Here is a 15,530-nt window from a genome sequence, read left to right on the forward strand (position 1 = left end):
CATGAGTGGCAAAGCAGTGCTGCAAGTGTTTCTCTTGCTCCCTTTCTCTGTCTCTCTCTCTCCCTATCTCCCTCTTTCCTCTCAATTTCACTCTTCTCTGTCCAATAAATAAACAAATACATTATTTTAATAATAAGAATATCTCAAATATCTCTGAACCCCACACACTTATATTGGAATTACAAGAATATGGAACTAAATCCTATGTACAGAAAAACGCTTGGAAGGTAGGGGAAAAAGTATTTGTGGTTCCATTACTTTAGATTCTATTTACCAATATAATAAAACCCCATGAAAATAACATCTAGTGCTTTTATTGAAAAACACAAGCTTCAGAAAAGTCTGACTTTTATTAACGGATCAGGTGTGTTACTTCTTGCAAACAGGCCAATTCCGTTAAAAGAAAATCAGGTGTAAGTGCATCGAGAATCATGCTGTCTCGCCAGCTCTGAGTGCCCTCTTCTGGCTGAATGTAGGTATAACACCTAAAGCATCAGCGCAGGTTAAAAACACTTGCTGTTTACTCTGAGGTTTGTTTTCATTTCCACTATGCATTAATAGTTAACACGCTAAAATAGGACTCTCCAATTTAACCCAACATATAACACATCTGGATGTACACTGTAGCATGCGACAAGTGAACACTTAAGAAAAAAACTAGTTTGTAGCTGGTAAGATAAAGTACCTGGATAATGCATCCACCTGCTTTGCAATGCCAGACTATGACCCACATAGTCAACAACTGCCACCTCTCCAGATTCAAAGGAGGTCTCGAAACTTTACATCAGGCTCAACCTGACGCTGTTGACTGGCTACAGAAGAAGGGCAAACGCTAGAAGAAGAAGAAGGACATTGCATTTCCCCACCACACTGGGGAAATCTTGGAAGCTGTAGTATTGTTCCCTCCCTTCCTCTGTCTCTCCTATTATACCTGAAAAATTCAACCTGGAGCAAACAAAACAAAGCAAAAACCTTGTTTGAGTTGACAGAGGTGTAAAACATTGCTACATACTTTAAGAGATATTATGGGGAAACATAAGTTTAAATATCTAACAATTACATTATTATATTGATTACTTGCTGATCTAACTAACAATTACACGATTATATTGATTACTTGTTGAAGAATTTTTTGGACTTACTGGATGAAATAAATATCTAATGAAAATTAAGTTTACCTCGATTTTCACCATTTATATACACACATATATGTATATGTATGGGGGAGAGAGAGAAAAAGACCGACAGACAAAGAGACCATAGCACTAAGGCTTCTTCAGCGTTGTAGGGGCTGAATTCAAACTCAGATCACTCATATGTCAAAGCAGTTAGCTAACCATCTGAGTGAACTATTTCATCAACACAGCTTTTGCCTTATTACATACTGCTACAACAAAACTTTAAATTTTTATCTTGAATTGAATTTTTCATCTTATAACATAACATGGATGCCAGATTTTAATCTTTGGTTTTATTATTCGATAGAGACAGAGAGAAATTGAGAGGGGAGGGAGAGAGACAGACATCTGTAGCACTGCTTCAACACTCGTTCAGCTTTCCCCCTGTAGGTGGGGACCAGGGGCTTGAACCCAGGTCCTTGTGTGCTATAATGTGTGTGAACTAGATGTGCCACCACGTGGCCTCTGGATGCCAGATTTTAAAATACAGCGCTACACTTACTATCAAAGAAGTTTTCCAGAAGTGGTCAGAGGATACCTGAACCCATACATTTACTGGAGGCTAAAGACTGGGAAGTTAAAAATAGGAGACACCAATTTTGGAGAGCTATCAATATGTAACTACCATAATGATAGTTATGGAAAAAGAGTGGGAAAGACCTTTGTTAAAATCTATTTCAAATCTGTTGAGGAGCCTTGATGTTACCAACTGAGAAAGTTTAGGAGAGGCTGGTCTCCACTTACTGGATCTTTCAGACTTTGTCAGACAGAGTATAGAAAATCTCTCTCTCTCTCTTGCTCTCTCTAGCCTTAGTAGGCCTAGCCAGTGGATTTAGTTTGAAAGTTTTTCTAAGAAAGCCATCCAGAAAGATGAGAGGGTGAGAGCAAGTGCAAATTGGAGGTGGCCTACTGCATGCCCAGAAGTGTGCAAAATTCTGAAAAATAAGCGAGTTTTCACAGTAATGGGACTAGAGAGAGAGGGGTGATGGCATGTGATTCACTGTTCTGGGAACCAGGCAGGTTGCCTGACTTACTGTTTAGCAAAATTGCAAAACGTTTAAACATATAACTCTGTCACTAATCTCCAACCTGAGACACTGAGATATTTACTAAAATGTTAATTTCTGCAGCTATATGTTCCCTAATATTCGCTTATTCATTCATCGTATCTTGAGAAAATACTTTTTAAAAAATTTAGTTTTAATTAGAGAGAGAGAGAGAGAGAAATACACAGAAAGACCACAGCACTGTTCAGCTCTAGCTTACCATGCTGGGGTTTGAATCTGGAACCTCAGGACATTACGTATATGGTGCACTTGGTTAAGTGCATGTGTTATCATGCACAACTACCTGGGTTCAAGTCCCTGGTCCCCACCTACAGAAGGAAAGCTTCAGGAGTGGTGAAACAGAACTACAGGTGTCTTTTGTCTCTTCCCACCCCCCTCAACTTATCAATTTCTCATTCAATTATTAATAAAATTTATTTTTATAATTTTTAAATTTATAAATTTTTCAATTTTTTTATTTAAAAATAAAGAAAATACAAAAAAGAAACCTAACATTATGCTGTCTTTCCATCTCCAGCCCTTCAGTAATTTTTCAAGAATTTTAAATTATTATTATCATTATTATTATTATTATATTTTAACCAGAGCATTGATCAGCTCTGGTTTATGATGGTGCCTGTAATAGAATCTGGAACTTTAGAGCCTCAGAATTGAGGCAAAACCATTATGCTATCTCCCCTGCCCTTGAGTAAAATTCTTATTGAAATAATTTTCTAGACCAAATGAAATCCTTTCTGGATGGGGTGCTTAGTCAGTAAGCCAAGGCTTAGGTAAACTTTTAAGATATTTTTATGTATTTATTTTATTTTATAGGGTAGAGAGAAGTTGAGAGAGGAAGGGAAGATAGGGAGAAAGACAGACACCTGCAACACTGCTTCACCACTCTTGCATCTTCCTTCTGTAGGGGGACTGTGGGGTTTGAACCTGGGTTCTTGCTCATTGTCTCATGTACACTGAACTGGGTGCACCAACTCCTGGCCCCTTTTGTGCCCAGGGGGAAATGCAATCCAGTCAGGTGAACAACCCAGATACTAAGCCAATCCTTGGCTCTGTTTCTTTGTTCCTTCTCACTCCAAATATGCTCGACTATGCGGTCTCAGTTATTTCTATTTCTTTCCTTCCTTATTTGTTATCCCATAAAAGCTTCCTGACTTTCACCCCATTTTGTATTTCTCCAAAAGAAGATGGTTTGCTTCATGGAATGTTAAAGTTTGTATCACCTAGATTGTTTTTTTGCTAACTTTCTGGGTTTTTGCAATATTTATTTACTTATTTATTTATTTGACAGGACAGAGAGAACTTGAGAGGGTAGTGAGAGATAAAAAGGGAGAGAGACCCCTGCAGTATTTGCTTCACCACCTGTGAAACATCCCCGCTGTAGGTGGGGACTGGGGGCTTGAACCCAAGATCTTTCACATAGTGATACATGTGCTCAACCAGGTGTGCCACCACTTGGCCCTCCTAGGTTGCTCTCAAAACACCACTTGTTGCCACTTCTGGTGATGAGGATGAGCTCCAAAACTCTCTGCTAAGGGGAAAACAATCAGGGTGAAACATTCAGACTGTTTGACTATCACCATCAGAATCTAGGTGAGCAAAATCAGACTCTGAAAAACATTTCCCTAATTCACTTCATCCGACAATGGTGAGCATTTTTTCAGCAACTTATTTGCTATTTTTCTTTCTTTTTTGCTTTTTTTAGTTTAACGTTCAAATTAAGTATTGCGCTGTAAAGACGTTTACATGTTCTAGAACCAAGTGCCAGAGTAAACTTCTATCTTCTCTCAAAACTGTGCAAACATTTCATTTTCATAACAGTGATTTTGAAGATCAAAAGAACTTGTAGTTTAATTTGTCCTTTTTCCGTATACATACACACATACATATATACACATATATGTACTTACACATGAACATACACTTCACATATACATATAAACCTACATATAATTATTGCCAGCAGGATTATCCCTCGGACTAGGTGTCAGCACTGTGAATCCACTGCTCCCATGACCATTTTTTCCTTTTATTTTTTTCTATTTCTTTTGATAAGACCCGAGAAAAATTAAGTGATGGAAGTGACCAATGATGGTGGTTTTTTTTTTTAAATTGTCTCTATGTTATCGCTGGCTCTTGATGGTCATTTTTTTCTTTTACTTTTATTTGACAGGAAAGAGAGAAATCCATAGGGAAGAGGAGATAGTATGGAAAAGAGAAAGGCAGATGCCTGCAGACCTGCTTCACTGCTCATGAAGAATCCTCCCTGCAGATGGGGAGCAGGAGTTTGACCCTGGATCCTTGCACACAGTGATAAGAGCACGTCACTGAGTGCACCACCACCCAGCCCCTATCTTCCTTTATTCATCTCCATCAGCTGACCATGTCAATGTTCATCTTTTTCTGGGTAATGTATTCTTTCATCCCAACAGACTTTCTTGCCAATTATTATAACTTTATGATAAATATTGAGATTCTTCATTTCCAAACTCTATGTCCTTCATTTCATTTCCTTGCCTAATCTTCCTAACTAGACCTTTCATTATTATAATAGTGTCATAATCTGCTTGGGCTACTATACCAGAATTGCACAGAACTTAACTTTTCTGTTTTTTTTTTTTAATTTTTAATTATCTTTATTTATTAGATAGAGCCAGCCAGAAATCAAGAGGGGGAAGAGGAGATAGAGAGGGAGAAAGACAGAGAGGCATGTGTAGCACTGCTTCACCACTCACAAAGCTTTTCCCCTGCAGATGGGGACCTGGGGCTCAAATCTGGGTCCTTGTGCACTGTAACATGTGTACTCAACCAGGTGCGCAAACACCCGGCCCCTCAGAAGTTAGTTTCTTACCATTACTGGGAAATCCAAGAGCAAGTGACAGAAGGGAGGTTTGTATACACTGTGAAATAATCACTACAGAAAGTCTAGTTATAGCCATTTCCATCGCTTTTCTTGTGATTAAGAACTTAAATGTGAAGTCCGGTTGGCATCATGTTAGCATCTGGAACCTGGTGGCTGAAAAGAGAGTTAACATACAAAGCCAAACAAATTGTTGAACAATCATGAACGTAAAGGCTGGAATAGTTCAGATGAAGAGTTGGGGGGGGGTTCTGTTGTGTAGTTAATAGGCCTATTTTAGTTATATTCCAAAGAACCTATGACTATACTATTTTTCTTTTTTTCCTGAGCCTGAAATCTGATATGCAGGTAGATCCAAGTTATTGTCTTGAGAGATGATGTCATGGCTGGAAAAAGGACCAGAAGCTGGATTAGGGAAGAGAATAGCTCCCAAATAGGGGAAAAGTGTATAAATATTGTTGACTGTAAACCCCATTGATTTGATCTGATCTGGGGCCCATATTCAGCTTAGGAGCCTATGTGATCTCTGCATCCCTGTGGATCTGAGCTCACATTCTATGGTCATGAGGAGGAATGTTCCAAGCTGCCCCAATATCAGGACCCATCTTCCTTATCCAGGCAGATAATCTCATCAACATGTCCCAGAACCTCACTTGTCCAGAACCCTACCTTACTAGGGAAAGACAGGGACAGGCTAGGGGTATGGATCAACGAGCCAATGTCCACATCCAGCAAAGAACCAATTACAGAAGCCAGGATTCCTTCTCCCAAATAAAAATTAAAATCTGATCTATACTCCCAGAAAGGGGAAATGTTAGAAGTTGAAAAGAGGCTCTGAATCCCAGTTTCACTGGGACTCAGCCAGAACTTCTGTGACAAGGAACCTTTGTTTTTGCACCATTACTGAGAGAGAAGATATTTTGGAGAATACTGGAGGAAGTCAGGTGCTGTTTTGTTTATCTGAGAGGGAAGAGGAAAAAGGAAGCACAGCTATGGGGTGGTATTAATCATAAGTGGAATATAGAGATTTGAAACGTGAACTTAAAAGAATACACACACACATATGACTATCATCTTGGGAGAATGTTGAAGGTTAATATTGGAGGGGGTTGGGGGCACAGAACTTTGGTGGTGAAAGTAGTGTGGAATTATATTCCTATTTTAATCTTGTAAAACACTACCAAGTCACTAATGAAAATATGTAAAAACCAAACAAAAAATACAAGTTTCGAATTCAGTTTTCTGACACATTTTAATCAAGGTTAAGTTTACTTAAAAAAAAAAAAAATCAAGAACCAGGGTCAGGCGGTGGTGCACTGAGCGCATATATTACAAAGTGCAAGGACCCAAGTTCAAGTCCCCACTCGAAGGAGGAAAGCTTCACAAGTGGTGAAACAGGGATGCAGGGGTCTCTCATTCTCCCTCTTTCTCTCTCTCTGATCCCCATCCTCTCAATTTCTGGCTGTCTTTATCCAATAAATAAATATATAAAATAAAATAATGAAATCAAGAAACTAGTGGTAAAGGTTAATAGGAATCTTCTTGAAGTTAACTTGATAACTCATAATGTCTTTATTTTCTAGGTAGACTAAAACGATTTTCAATCTGCTATTGAAAACTGACCATATTCTTATTTGGTGCAGTGCCCACACATATAAGCATCTCAAACGTGAAGACAAAGTTAGGTTTTTTTTGTTTTTTTTTAAAGCACTGCTTAGTTGTTTATCATGCTGCTTAAAGGTTAAATCTACAACCCCAACTTCTCAGGCAAGATTTTTTTTTTTGCATAACCATTATGCTATCTCCCCATTCTGAAAGCAATGCCTTCTATCTTGAGAACAAGCAAGTAAATGCCAAGACTTTGAGAAGAGCAAAACCATTCCTCCACCAGTAGTCTAGTTCTCAATACCTTCACATGTTCCAGCTCTCACTTTTCAAAAGGCTCAGAAATGAACAAACTCTGTAATCTTCAACAATGCAAAGCTCAAGAAAATGATACAGGTTTAAAGTAAAGTGAAAGATAAAGAAACCAGAACACTGGCCCACCATATTAAGGAGCGCGCCAGACATCAAACCCAGTCCTGTACAACAGTCATTTCCCTGGCCCCTCTGAAAACAGTGTTTCAAACAGGAGACAAGCCAGAAAAAGAAAATGCCTTTCAGGGATGAGACCCAATATTGCAAAGCCAAAAATGTCCGTGCTAATTATCTATTTCACCTAAATCTTTTCCTTTGTCTCTTAGGAATTGTGTTTTTTTAAATTTTTTTTTTAAGAAAGGATTAACAAAAACCATAGGGTAGGAGGGGTACAACTCCACACAATTCCCACCACCCAATCTCCATATGAAGTTAGAAATAAAATATCTCATTTTTCTAGCTCTTTTGCACTTCCTGTGAAGGGAGAAAGATCATGCATCTGGTTGGGTGGCAAATAACCTTTTCTCTTTCTTTCTCTTTCCTTTCTTTCGTTCTTGCCTCCAGGGTTATCACTGGGGCAATACATGTCAAATTCAGTTTAAATTATGCTTTGTGTTTTCCTTCTGTTCTTAGTTTTCAACTTCTGAGGCGGATTATCGCATACACAGCCTTCTCTTTCTGGCTTATCATGATTCAAGACAATTCAGTTTAGAGAAATCTACTCTAAGAAAAGTAGTGCATTTATTTAGTAGTCATTGTAAACAGTATCTTATTCTGAAGATTCCTATTAAATTTCTGCAGAGTCAATTTCAACAATAATTACTCTATTAATCTACATAGGACAGAGATAAGTTTTCCAGGCTGGGGGTATGCATAGACTAGCCAATGTCCAGATCTAGCAGAGAAGCAATTACTAAAGTCCTACCTTCTGCACCCCAAAAATAATTTTGGTTCACACCCCCAGAGAGGGTAAATTTTAGGAGAAGATGAACAGAGGGCTCTCAACCCCAATTCCTCTGGGACCCAAAATGATTGTCACTAGGAATCTTTGTTTATATACCATCACTGAAAAGGAAGAGAATCTGGAGAACACCAGAGGAAGTCAGGCACTTTGAAAGCAGTAAGTGTAGGTGACTTGGAAATGAATAAAAGTAGGCAAAAACAATTTTTAAAAAGTATATATGTACTGATTAACTTAGATATATAGTCAAACCATATCTGTGACCTTGGGAGGACTATTGTATTTTCTGTTGGAGTGAATGGGGACAGAGAACTCTGGTGGTGGGAATGGTGTGGAATTATACCCCTATTATCTTAAAAAAATTTTGTATCACTAATAAAATCTTAAAAGAGTTCAGTCTTAGAAACATGTCATATATACTAATGTCTATTTTCAAAATTCATTGGGTATCGGGCAAAGTGAAAGGTCTGAGCTGTTGCACTCATCGATTCTTCAGCCATTGACATTGTGCTCACTTACCTATGTATTTCCCAAGTACATCAACCAAGCCACCAATCATCTCCCCCACACACAAGAATGTCAATTCTTTTGTTATATGAACAAAAAATAGTCCCATGACTTTAAAATCTTTGACCACAGTAAAGGAAACAGGAGACAGAGACCACTCACTTGACAAATGGATGACTTTATTGAGAAGGACAGAACTGATGTTTGCCTCAAACCATCCAGAAAAACAAACAAACAAACAAAAAAAAAAAAACAGCACACAGACTTAAACAATACTTTGGCTTAAAAATTATTCATAATATAAATGTTAAATGCTCTTTAAGGAATCAAATGGGACAGAATATATAAAGAAACCACAAAACACAAGCTTGCATAGATGAATTAATGTAGATGTGTAATTGGCATTTAAGGGTGGCTTGAGCACTGGAAAGTGCCTAAGGGTACTGCCACCTCACCTCCCAAAACAGAAGAAAGTTCCCAGCACCATGTTTCCCATTTCCCACAATGAGGTCATAAGAAGGAACAAACTGTGCTGTATGAAGGTGAACTGAAAATAGACTATTTCCATCAGCCTAATCCAGATGGGTGTATATATACCCACCAGTATCCAACATGTCACCTTTAAGGCATCTACAAAGTGTCCCTCACAGTTTCACTTAATCTCTAGATAGGCATGTGGTCTGAGGTGGCCTCTGTGTTCTGTCTTCGAAAGGCAACTGTATTCCATTAGGGTCTTTTACAGTTTCTTGAAGTAGTTATTTCAAAGCTGCCTTCCCCTCTGGAGTTTGGCTTATACAAATTGATGAGCACTTGGGATAACATTTCACTTGTTTCTTAAACATATCTACATTCCAAATGGCAAAGCGTTCTTACCAGAAGAATCTGAAACTGCCAGGGCACTATGTAATATCACTCTCCAGAGAGCACTTGGCCCACCTCAAATTTCCTGAGCAACTTGATTTATAGGGAGCAAACTCTTGTACTTTATAATTCAGCACCTTTTCAAAATATATTATTTTGCTGGGAGGAATTCTTAAGAGAAACCTCATTCTAAAGAGTTCTCATTTTTGAAACAACATTTTATATGCTATCTTCCAGTATACCTCATTATTTACAATACTTCATGAACTAAATACTGAGTTGCCTTTAAGAGACAGGTGAAAAATACAGCTATTTCTCAGAGAGGGCATTTGGTTTCCAGTTTATAGCAACAGCTGAAGCTATAGCCTATGGGAATTTCAGAGGATAATTTAATTCAAAATTTAAAAATCTGAAGCCTTCAGAAGCCTTCTAACTAAATTGAACAGTGAGAAACTTTTAACAATTACAGTCTGAAATTCAGTGCAACAACAACAAAATCATTTTTTTTCTTTTAATCCATGCTCTTTAGTAATGGAAATGTCACTTACCATGTCTTACTATACTTCTCGTCTTTACACAGGAACCTCAGCAATGAATAACGGGGTACTAAGACAATTAATTCTATTCCTGTCTGAAATGCTGAAACCAGCACAGTGCTGGCTCCTTATGTTATGAAGTTACTACAGAATAGAACATTTTCTAGTTTACTAAGAATACACAAAACATATTTAATCCACTAGGGACAGACATGTTTGTAGTCAGTGCTAACAAATATATAAGGGAAAGAAAATGGTTTTTAGGACCAGGTATCTCCACAAATCAACATGATTACTAAGATGATTATGTTAAGTTTGTAGCATTCAATATGACCTTAAAGAACACCAGCCTCTTCTCTATCAAAAAAAAAAAAAAATCTAGTTATCTTTCTCTTAAAAGTACTAAAATAGAAACATTCTCTACATCAATATAGCTCTCATTTCAAGTCAATGCCTCTATTTCCATTGGTCTTGTGTGTGTTTGTGTGTATGTCATGAATTTGATTATACCAACATATTTGTGTTTTTTTTTTTTTCATAGAACAGTGAATGACTTTACTGTATCATAAAACATTTGGGAATATCTTCTACATAGTTACAACAGAAAAGGGCAAACAGTCAGCTCTCAAATATTCAGTAAGTTACCATATGAATAATCTGAACAAAATTTACGCTCTCCTTCTAGCCTTTTTGGTCATGCCACCACTCATTCTCAGATTAAGAAGGGAAATTACAATGAAATGTGTACCAGTGTATATGGGTCAACCACATTTCAGCAAGAGAGGTCTAAAGCACCTCATGACTGTCTGGGGTCCACCAGTAGTTTTTCTTTTTTTAAATCAATTGAGAGTTGACAGTCATTCACATTTAGAATATACAGTATGTTGACCTTGGTTGGAATCCAACTCATTTAAGGCAATACTACTCCTTACAGATGCTGCTGGTATAAAGAGCAGGTCTCATCAGAAAGTGAATGCAGAAGTGAGATTTTTCTCTCTAACCCACTTCTTCTTGTTTCTAGATTTAGAGCTCAGAATTTAAAAAAAAACATAGTTAAGTGGATTAACAGCAGCTTAAACTCTTATTATCAGAGAGTAAAGAGACTACTACCAAGACTATGGATGGCACTGTGCTCATGCAGTATTATCAAGACAATTCCCAATTTGTTCCTGTGTGTCAATATTATCTACTAAGGGCTGAGAAGAAAAATGTGACCCCAGTAACATTAAAATATGCCGCTATGATTTTATAACTTCAGGGACCACAAATGTGAGAAGAAAAAAAATCCGTTATATATAGTTACTTGATTATCAACAGTAAGTAATGAATCAAGTACTTTAAAAATCTGCTTTGTAATTGTTTTAAAGGATGGTGTCACATGACACATAACAAATTCCCTTTCATTACTCAGTATTGATAATACTGATTTCTCAAAAGTAGAAAGAACCTTGAGTTAAAACTATTCTGTCCTCAAGTACTTCAGAAAGTGAATTACATAAGGGTTAATCATCTCTATTTTATTAGACTGAAACTGCTTATAGCTGGTCATCACAGTTACCTTTCAAGAAAATAACGACTGAATGAATGAATGAATCATCTTGGAATGTTTTTTAAGTAACCTTTATGCAAGAGCAATACTTCTCAAAAATCAGTCCTAAAATAAGACAAATGCACTACTGTAGAAAGTGTTTCAAACCATTTGACATGAGATAAAGTTAAGGGAATATTAAAGAAACACAATTATCTATTCAAAGTTAATTTTTTTTATACCAGAAACTCCTGACTTCAGGGGGAAAGTTTGGACAAAATCAGCAATGAATTTATTCATTAGTCAGTTCAGTGAAGACAATAAATAGTACAGAAGAAAAGCAAAAATGGGTCAGGTTCCTAATTTTCTAGAGTGAGTGCAGTGAAACAGAAGGTTTAAAGTCAAAGTTTGTTTAAAATATATTGACTTAGCTCCAACTATCCAGTGACATTCAGAAAGGTTTTCCTTCTGGGAATATCCATCCATCTACCTACCTACCTACCTACCTACCTATCTACCTTAATTCAGATGTTTTGTGACTAGAACACTTTTTTTTTTTTTTTTGCAGTTTATTAGTTTGTTGCTGATTGTTGCAGTCACTTCAGAATAGTAAATCAATGGTATGTTAAGTCCACTTTCTAAAAATCTCAATTTTTGAAGTATGTATAACAATTGCCCAGCCTCCCAATAAAGTAATTATGTTTAATACTGGTTTAACACTAGAGTCCAACATTTTTCAACTCAGAATATTTCACCTGATCCTTCTCTACCCTTGCTTCTAGGCAATGTCTTAATAAAAGTTAGGGTGGGGGGAGGGTACACAGTCAAGTAGCCTTATGACATAAGGCTCCATAACATATTGTGCTCATTCAGCAATACTGTGGCTAACAGAGCCTTACCTCAACAGAATAGAGGTATAGAAACAGAGATTTTTGCCAAGGCCAGAAGAGTGAGTTTACATCACAGCATTAAAGCATAGTACATTGTGCACCTAGAAATTAAATGGCATGTGTCTCAGCAGTATGAACATGGACAAAATAAATTCTTTCACATTTATATAAAAATAGGAAAAGTGAAAAGTAAAGAGCACAGTGAAAAATGTTTGGCAGTCCATTAATAAACAATTGTTAGCTGCTTCTATATTCTGAAATACAATTATTACACTATCTGAAGAAGACTAAGAAGACTTAACTGGATGAACTTCGTTTTATCTCCTTATTCACAGAAAAGAATTACTAATATTCCTCTTTTAAAAAGTATTCGCATTACAAAACAATAAAACAAAATAATTTCCAAATCCTAATCAACACATTTTTAATACAGATATTGAACTGGGTGCCACAAAGGAAATACCACCTTTAGTCACACTAAGACAGCTGAAATGCTAGCATCCTGGTAGAATACTAAGTAGCCTGATACTTTATAATAATAAATATGATTGAGTGATATACATGAAAGACAAGAAATGTGAAGAACTGTCAAAGTAAAACTAACCATTGTAGGAGATAGAAAAATAAACATTTATAAAATAAAAAAATACGGCAAATGTTGCTGTGCATTTGCCTGGTTATCAAATAAAAATACATTATGTGGTGGTTGTTTTTTTTTTTTTTTGCCCCCCTATAAAGCTACCATAAAAAAATTTAAATCATGAAGAAAAATCACAGGGCAGAAAGAAAATATATTATTTAAGTAGTCAACAAAGACTTAAGCTCTGGATATTGAAGCCACTCTCTGGAATCTGACATCAGGCCTGGACTCCACTTTGTCAGTGCTTATTTAATGAAGATTTTTTTCCTTTCACTTATTTCATTATAGTCACTGAAAATTCTCTTACTTTCCCTTTCCTTGACTTCTCTGTAATGACTACATCCCCAAACTTAATTCATGTTCCTAAAATTAAAAAAAAAAAATAAATCTCTTTCTTGAAATCATAGACCTGAGTCTACTCCAATACAACATTTCTTGAACACTGCCACCTTTAAAGACTATCTTGGAAGATAAGGCAAACAATACATAGTTCCTAGTGGGATAAACATGCACTAACACCTGTCTCTGTGTCATGTACATGTTATTCCTTAAGCAAAAATTATTCTAAAATGCCAAAAATATATTCATACAATTAGTTAAGTAGTAGCAAGTCAAGCTGAAGTGATATATATATATCTTGATTGCTACTTATGTTACCTAATTAGTGGGGAGGGGGTATGTCTATGAGGTTAGAAGCTAATGGAAACTCTACAGATCTCCTTAAGAGGGGTTTAAAGGATCCGGACAAACGAGTTAATGCAATGGATCATTAACTCTTTTGTAGAGCCAATTCATCCTTGGATAAACAACTACTTAATGAACTTTAACTTCAAGTTATTCTGGTTATTTACTGAGAGGGTGATGCCAAGAAATACTGAGGCTGTAAGCAAGACAGAAGGATCAATCTACAAGAGACCAGTGGCATCACTGCTTATATAAACATCTCCCAGCACCATTTCCATTAGTTCAATAAGACGAGAAGTGATACATAGTTGTTTTTACTTTCAATTGACTTTACACAGACCTGAGATAAAACTGTATAAAGATTAAATTTCTTTAATACTAATAAATGGTATGCTACCTGAAAGTTTCACAAACCCTTGCTGATGAAGAAGCAGTAGCAGAGAGGATTAGATAACATCTCAGGCAATTTTCTCAGAAGAGCTTTTATAATGCTCTACAATGCATGTAGTCCAAAATCTCCTTTTCTCTGTTCTAGGTATGCTGTTTATTTTTTAATACATTATGTTTGTAATTGTCTTTTCTTTTCCTGATGAATAAAAAAAGATGCTTTCAATAGATCACTAGAGCCTATACTAGTGTATAAATAAGTTTTTTCTTATATATCCTTTTGGTTCTGTATTATATCTAAATACTAATGATTATCTCAAGTATTTTAAATTACTAATTAAAGTCCAGTCCCTACCTACCAATATCTCACACTTCATGAAAATGCCTTATGACAAAGCTCTTAAAATACTGTGTGCCCTAGGGAAAGAGACAGACAGGCTGGGAGTATGGATCAACATGGGCATTGGCCCATGTTCAGCGGGAAAGCAACTATGGAAGCCAGACCTTGCACCTTCTCCATCCCACAATGGCCTCAGGTCCATACTCCCAGAGGGTTAAAGAATAGGAAAGCTATCAAGGGAGGGGATGGGATACGGAGTTCTAGTGGTGGGAATTGTGTGGAGTTGTAACCCTCTTATCCTATAGTTTTATCAGTGTTTCCTTTTTATAAATAAAAAATTAAAAAAAAAAAAAATACTGTGTGCCCATGTTCAGCGGAGAAGCACTTACAGAAGCCAGACCTTCCACATTCTTCACCCCATAATGACCCTGGGTCCATACTCCCAGAGGGTTAACGAGTAAGAAAGCTATCAGGGGAGGGGATGGGATATGGAGATCTGGTGGTGGGAACTGTGTGGAGTTGTATACCCCTCTTATCCTATGGTTTTGTCAATGTTTCCTTTTTGTCAATAAAAAATAAAAAAAAAATACTGTGTTCTCCCATGTTCAGAGGAGAAGCAATTACAGAAGCCAGACCTTCCACCTTCTGCATCCCATAATGACCCTGGGTCCATACTCCCAGAGGGTTAAAGAATAGAAAAGGTATCAGGGGAGGTGATGGGATACAGAGTTCTTGTGGTGGGAACTGTGTCAAGCTGTACTCTCTTATCCTATGGTTTTGTCAGTGTTTCCTTTTTATAAATAAAAATTACACACACAAAAAAAAATACTGTGTCCCAGCAAGCATATGAAACAGAGGTGGCCAATATTCAGAAAATACATTTTCTTATACTGCCCAAGTGACCAGGAATAACCAAAACATTTTAAGTGAATTTAAATTGTTTATGGTCAGAAAAACAACTGAAGATAAATCTCTGGAGTACCAACTTAAGAGTAAACAAAAATTAAGGTGGAATGCACTCTGTATCCAGTAATATTTGTTACAGTGAGTCCATTTTCAAGGAAGATGTCTAGATTTTTACTGCTTATAATGGAAACCTGGTGAAGGAGGAAAAAGAAGGAATACCATTAAATACAATCACTGGAAGCCTCAAAGATGATCCCTACTCAAGCAAAAT

General features: G+C 36.7%; 2 protein-coding genes across 6 annotated transcripts in view; both read right to left on the reverse strand.

The window, feature by feature from the left end:
* The window catches only part of OSTN (osteocrin), a 388,295-nt gene that overhangs the window by 210,926 nt on the left and 161,839 nt on the right, over positions 1–15,530 (reverse strand). The gene's annotated exons all lie outside the window — the stretch shown is intronic.
* The window catches only part of CCDC50 (coiled-coil domain containing 50), a 103,685-nt gene that overhangs the window by 30,787 nt on the left and 57,368 nt on the right, over positions 1–15,530 (reverse strand). For 2 of the 5 annotated variants that reach the window (XM_016185696.2, XM_016185695.2), the window contains one exon: positions 8,646–15,450. The exons of 2 other annotated variants lie outside the window; for them this stretch is intronic. In XM_016185696.2, the coding sequence (XP_016041182.1) occupies positions 15,431–15,450 (20 nt within the window). In that variant the 3' untranslated portion in view covers positions 8,646–15,430. Of the gene's footprint in view, positions 1–8,645; positions 15,451–15,530 lie in introns of those variants that run through there. One more of the 5 variants, XM_060198504.1, reaches the window with a different exon arrangement.

The sequence above is a fragment of the Erinaceus europaeus genome, chromosome 9 (genome assembly GCF_950295315.1).
Source record: "Erinaceus europaeus chromosome 9, mEriEur2.1, whole genome shotgun sequence".
NCBI classification, from domain to species: domain Eukaryota; kingdom Metazoa; phylum Chordata; class Mammalia; order Eulipotyphla; family Erinaceidae; genus Erinaceus; species Erinaceus europaeus.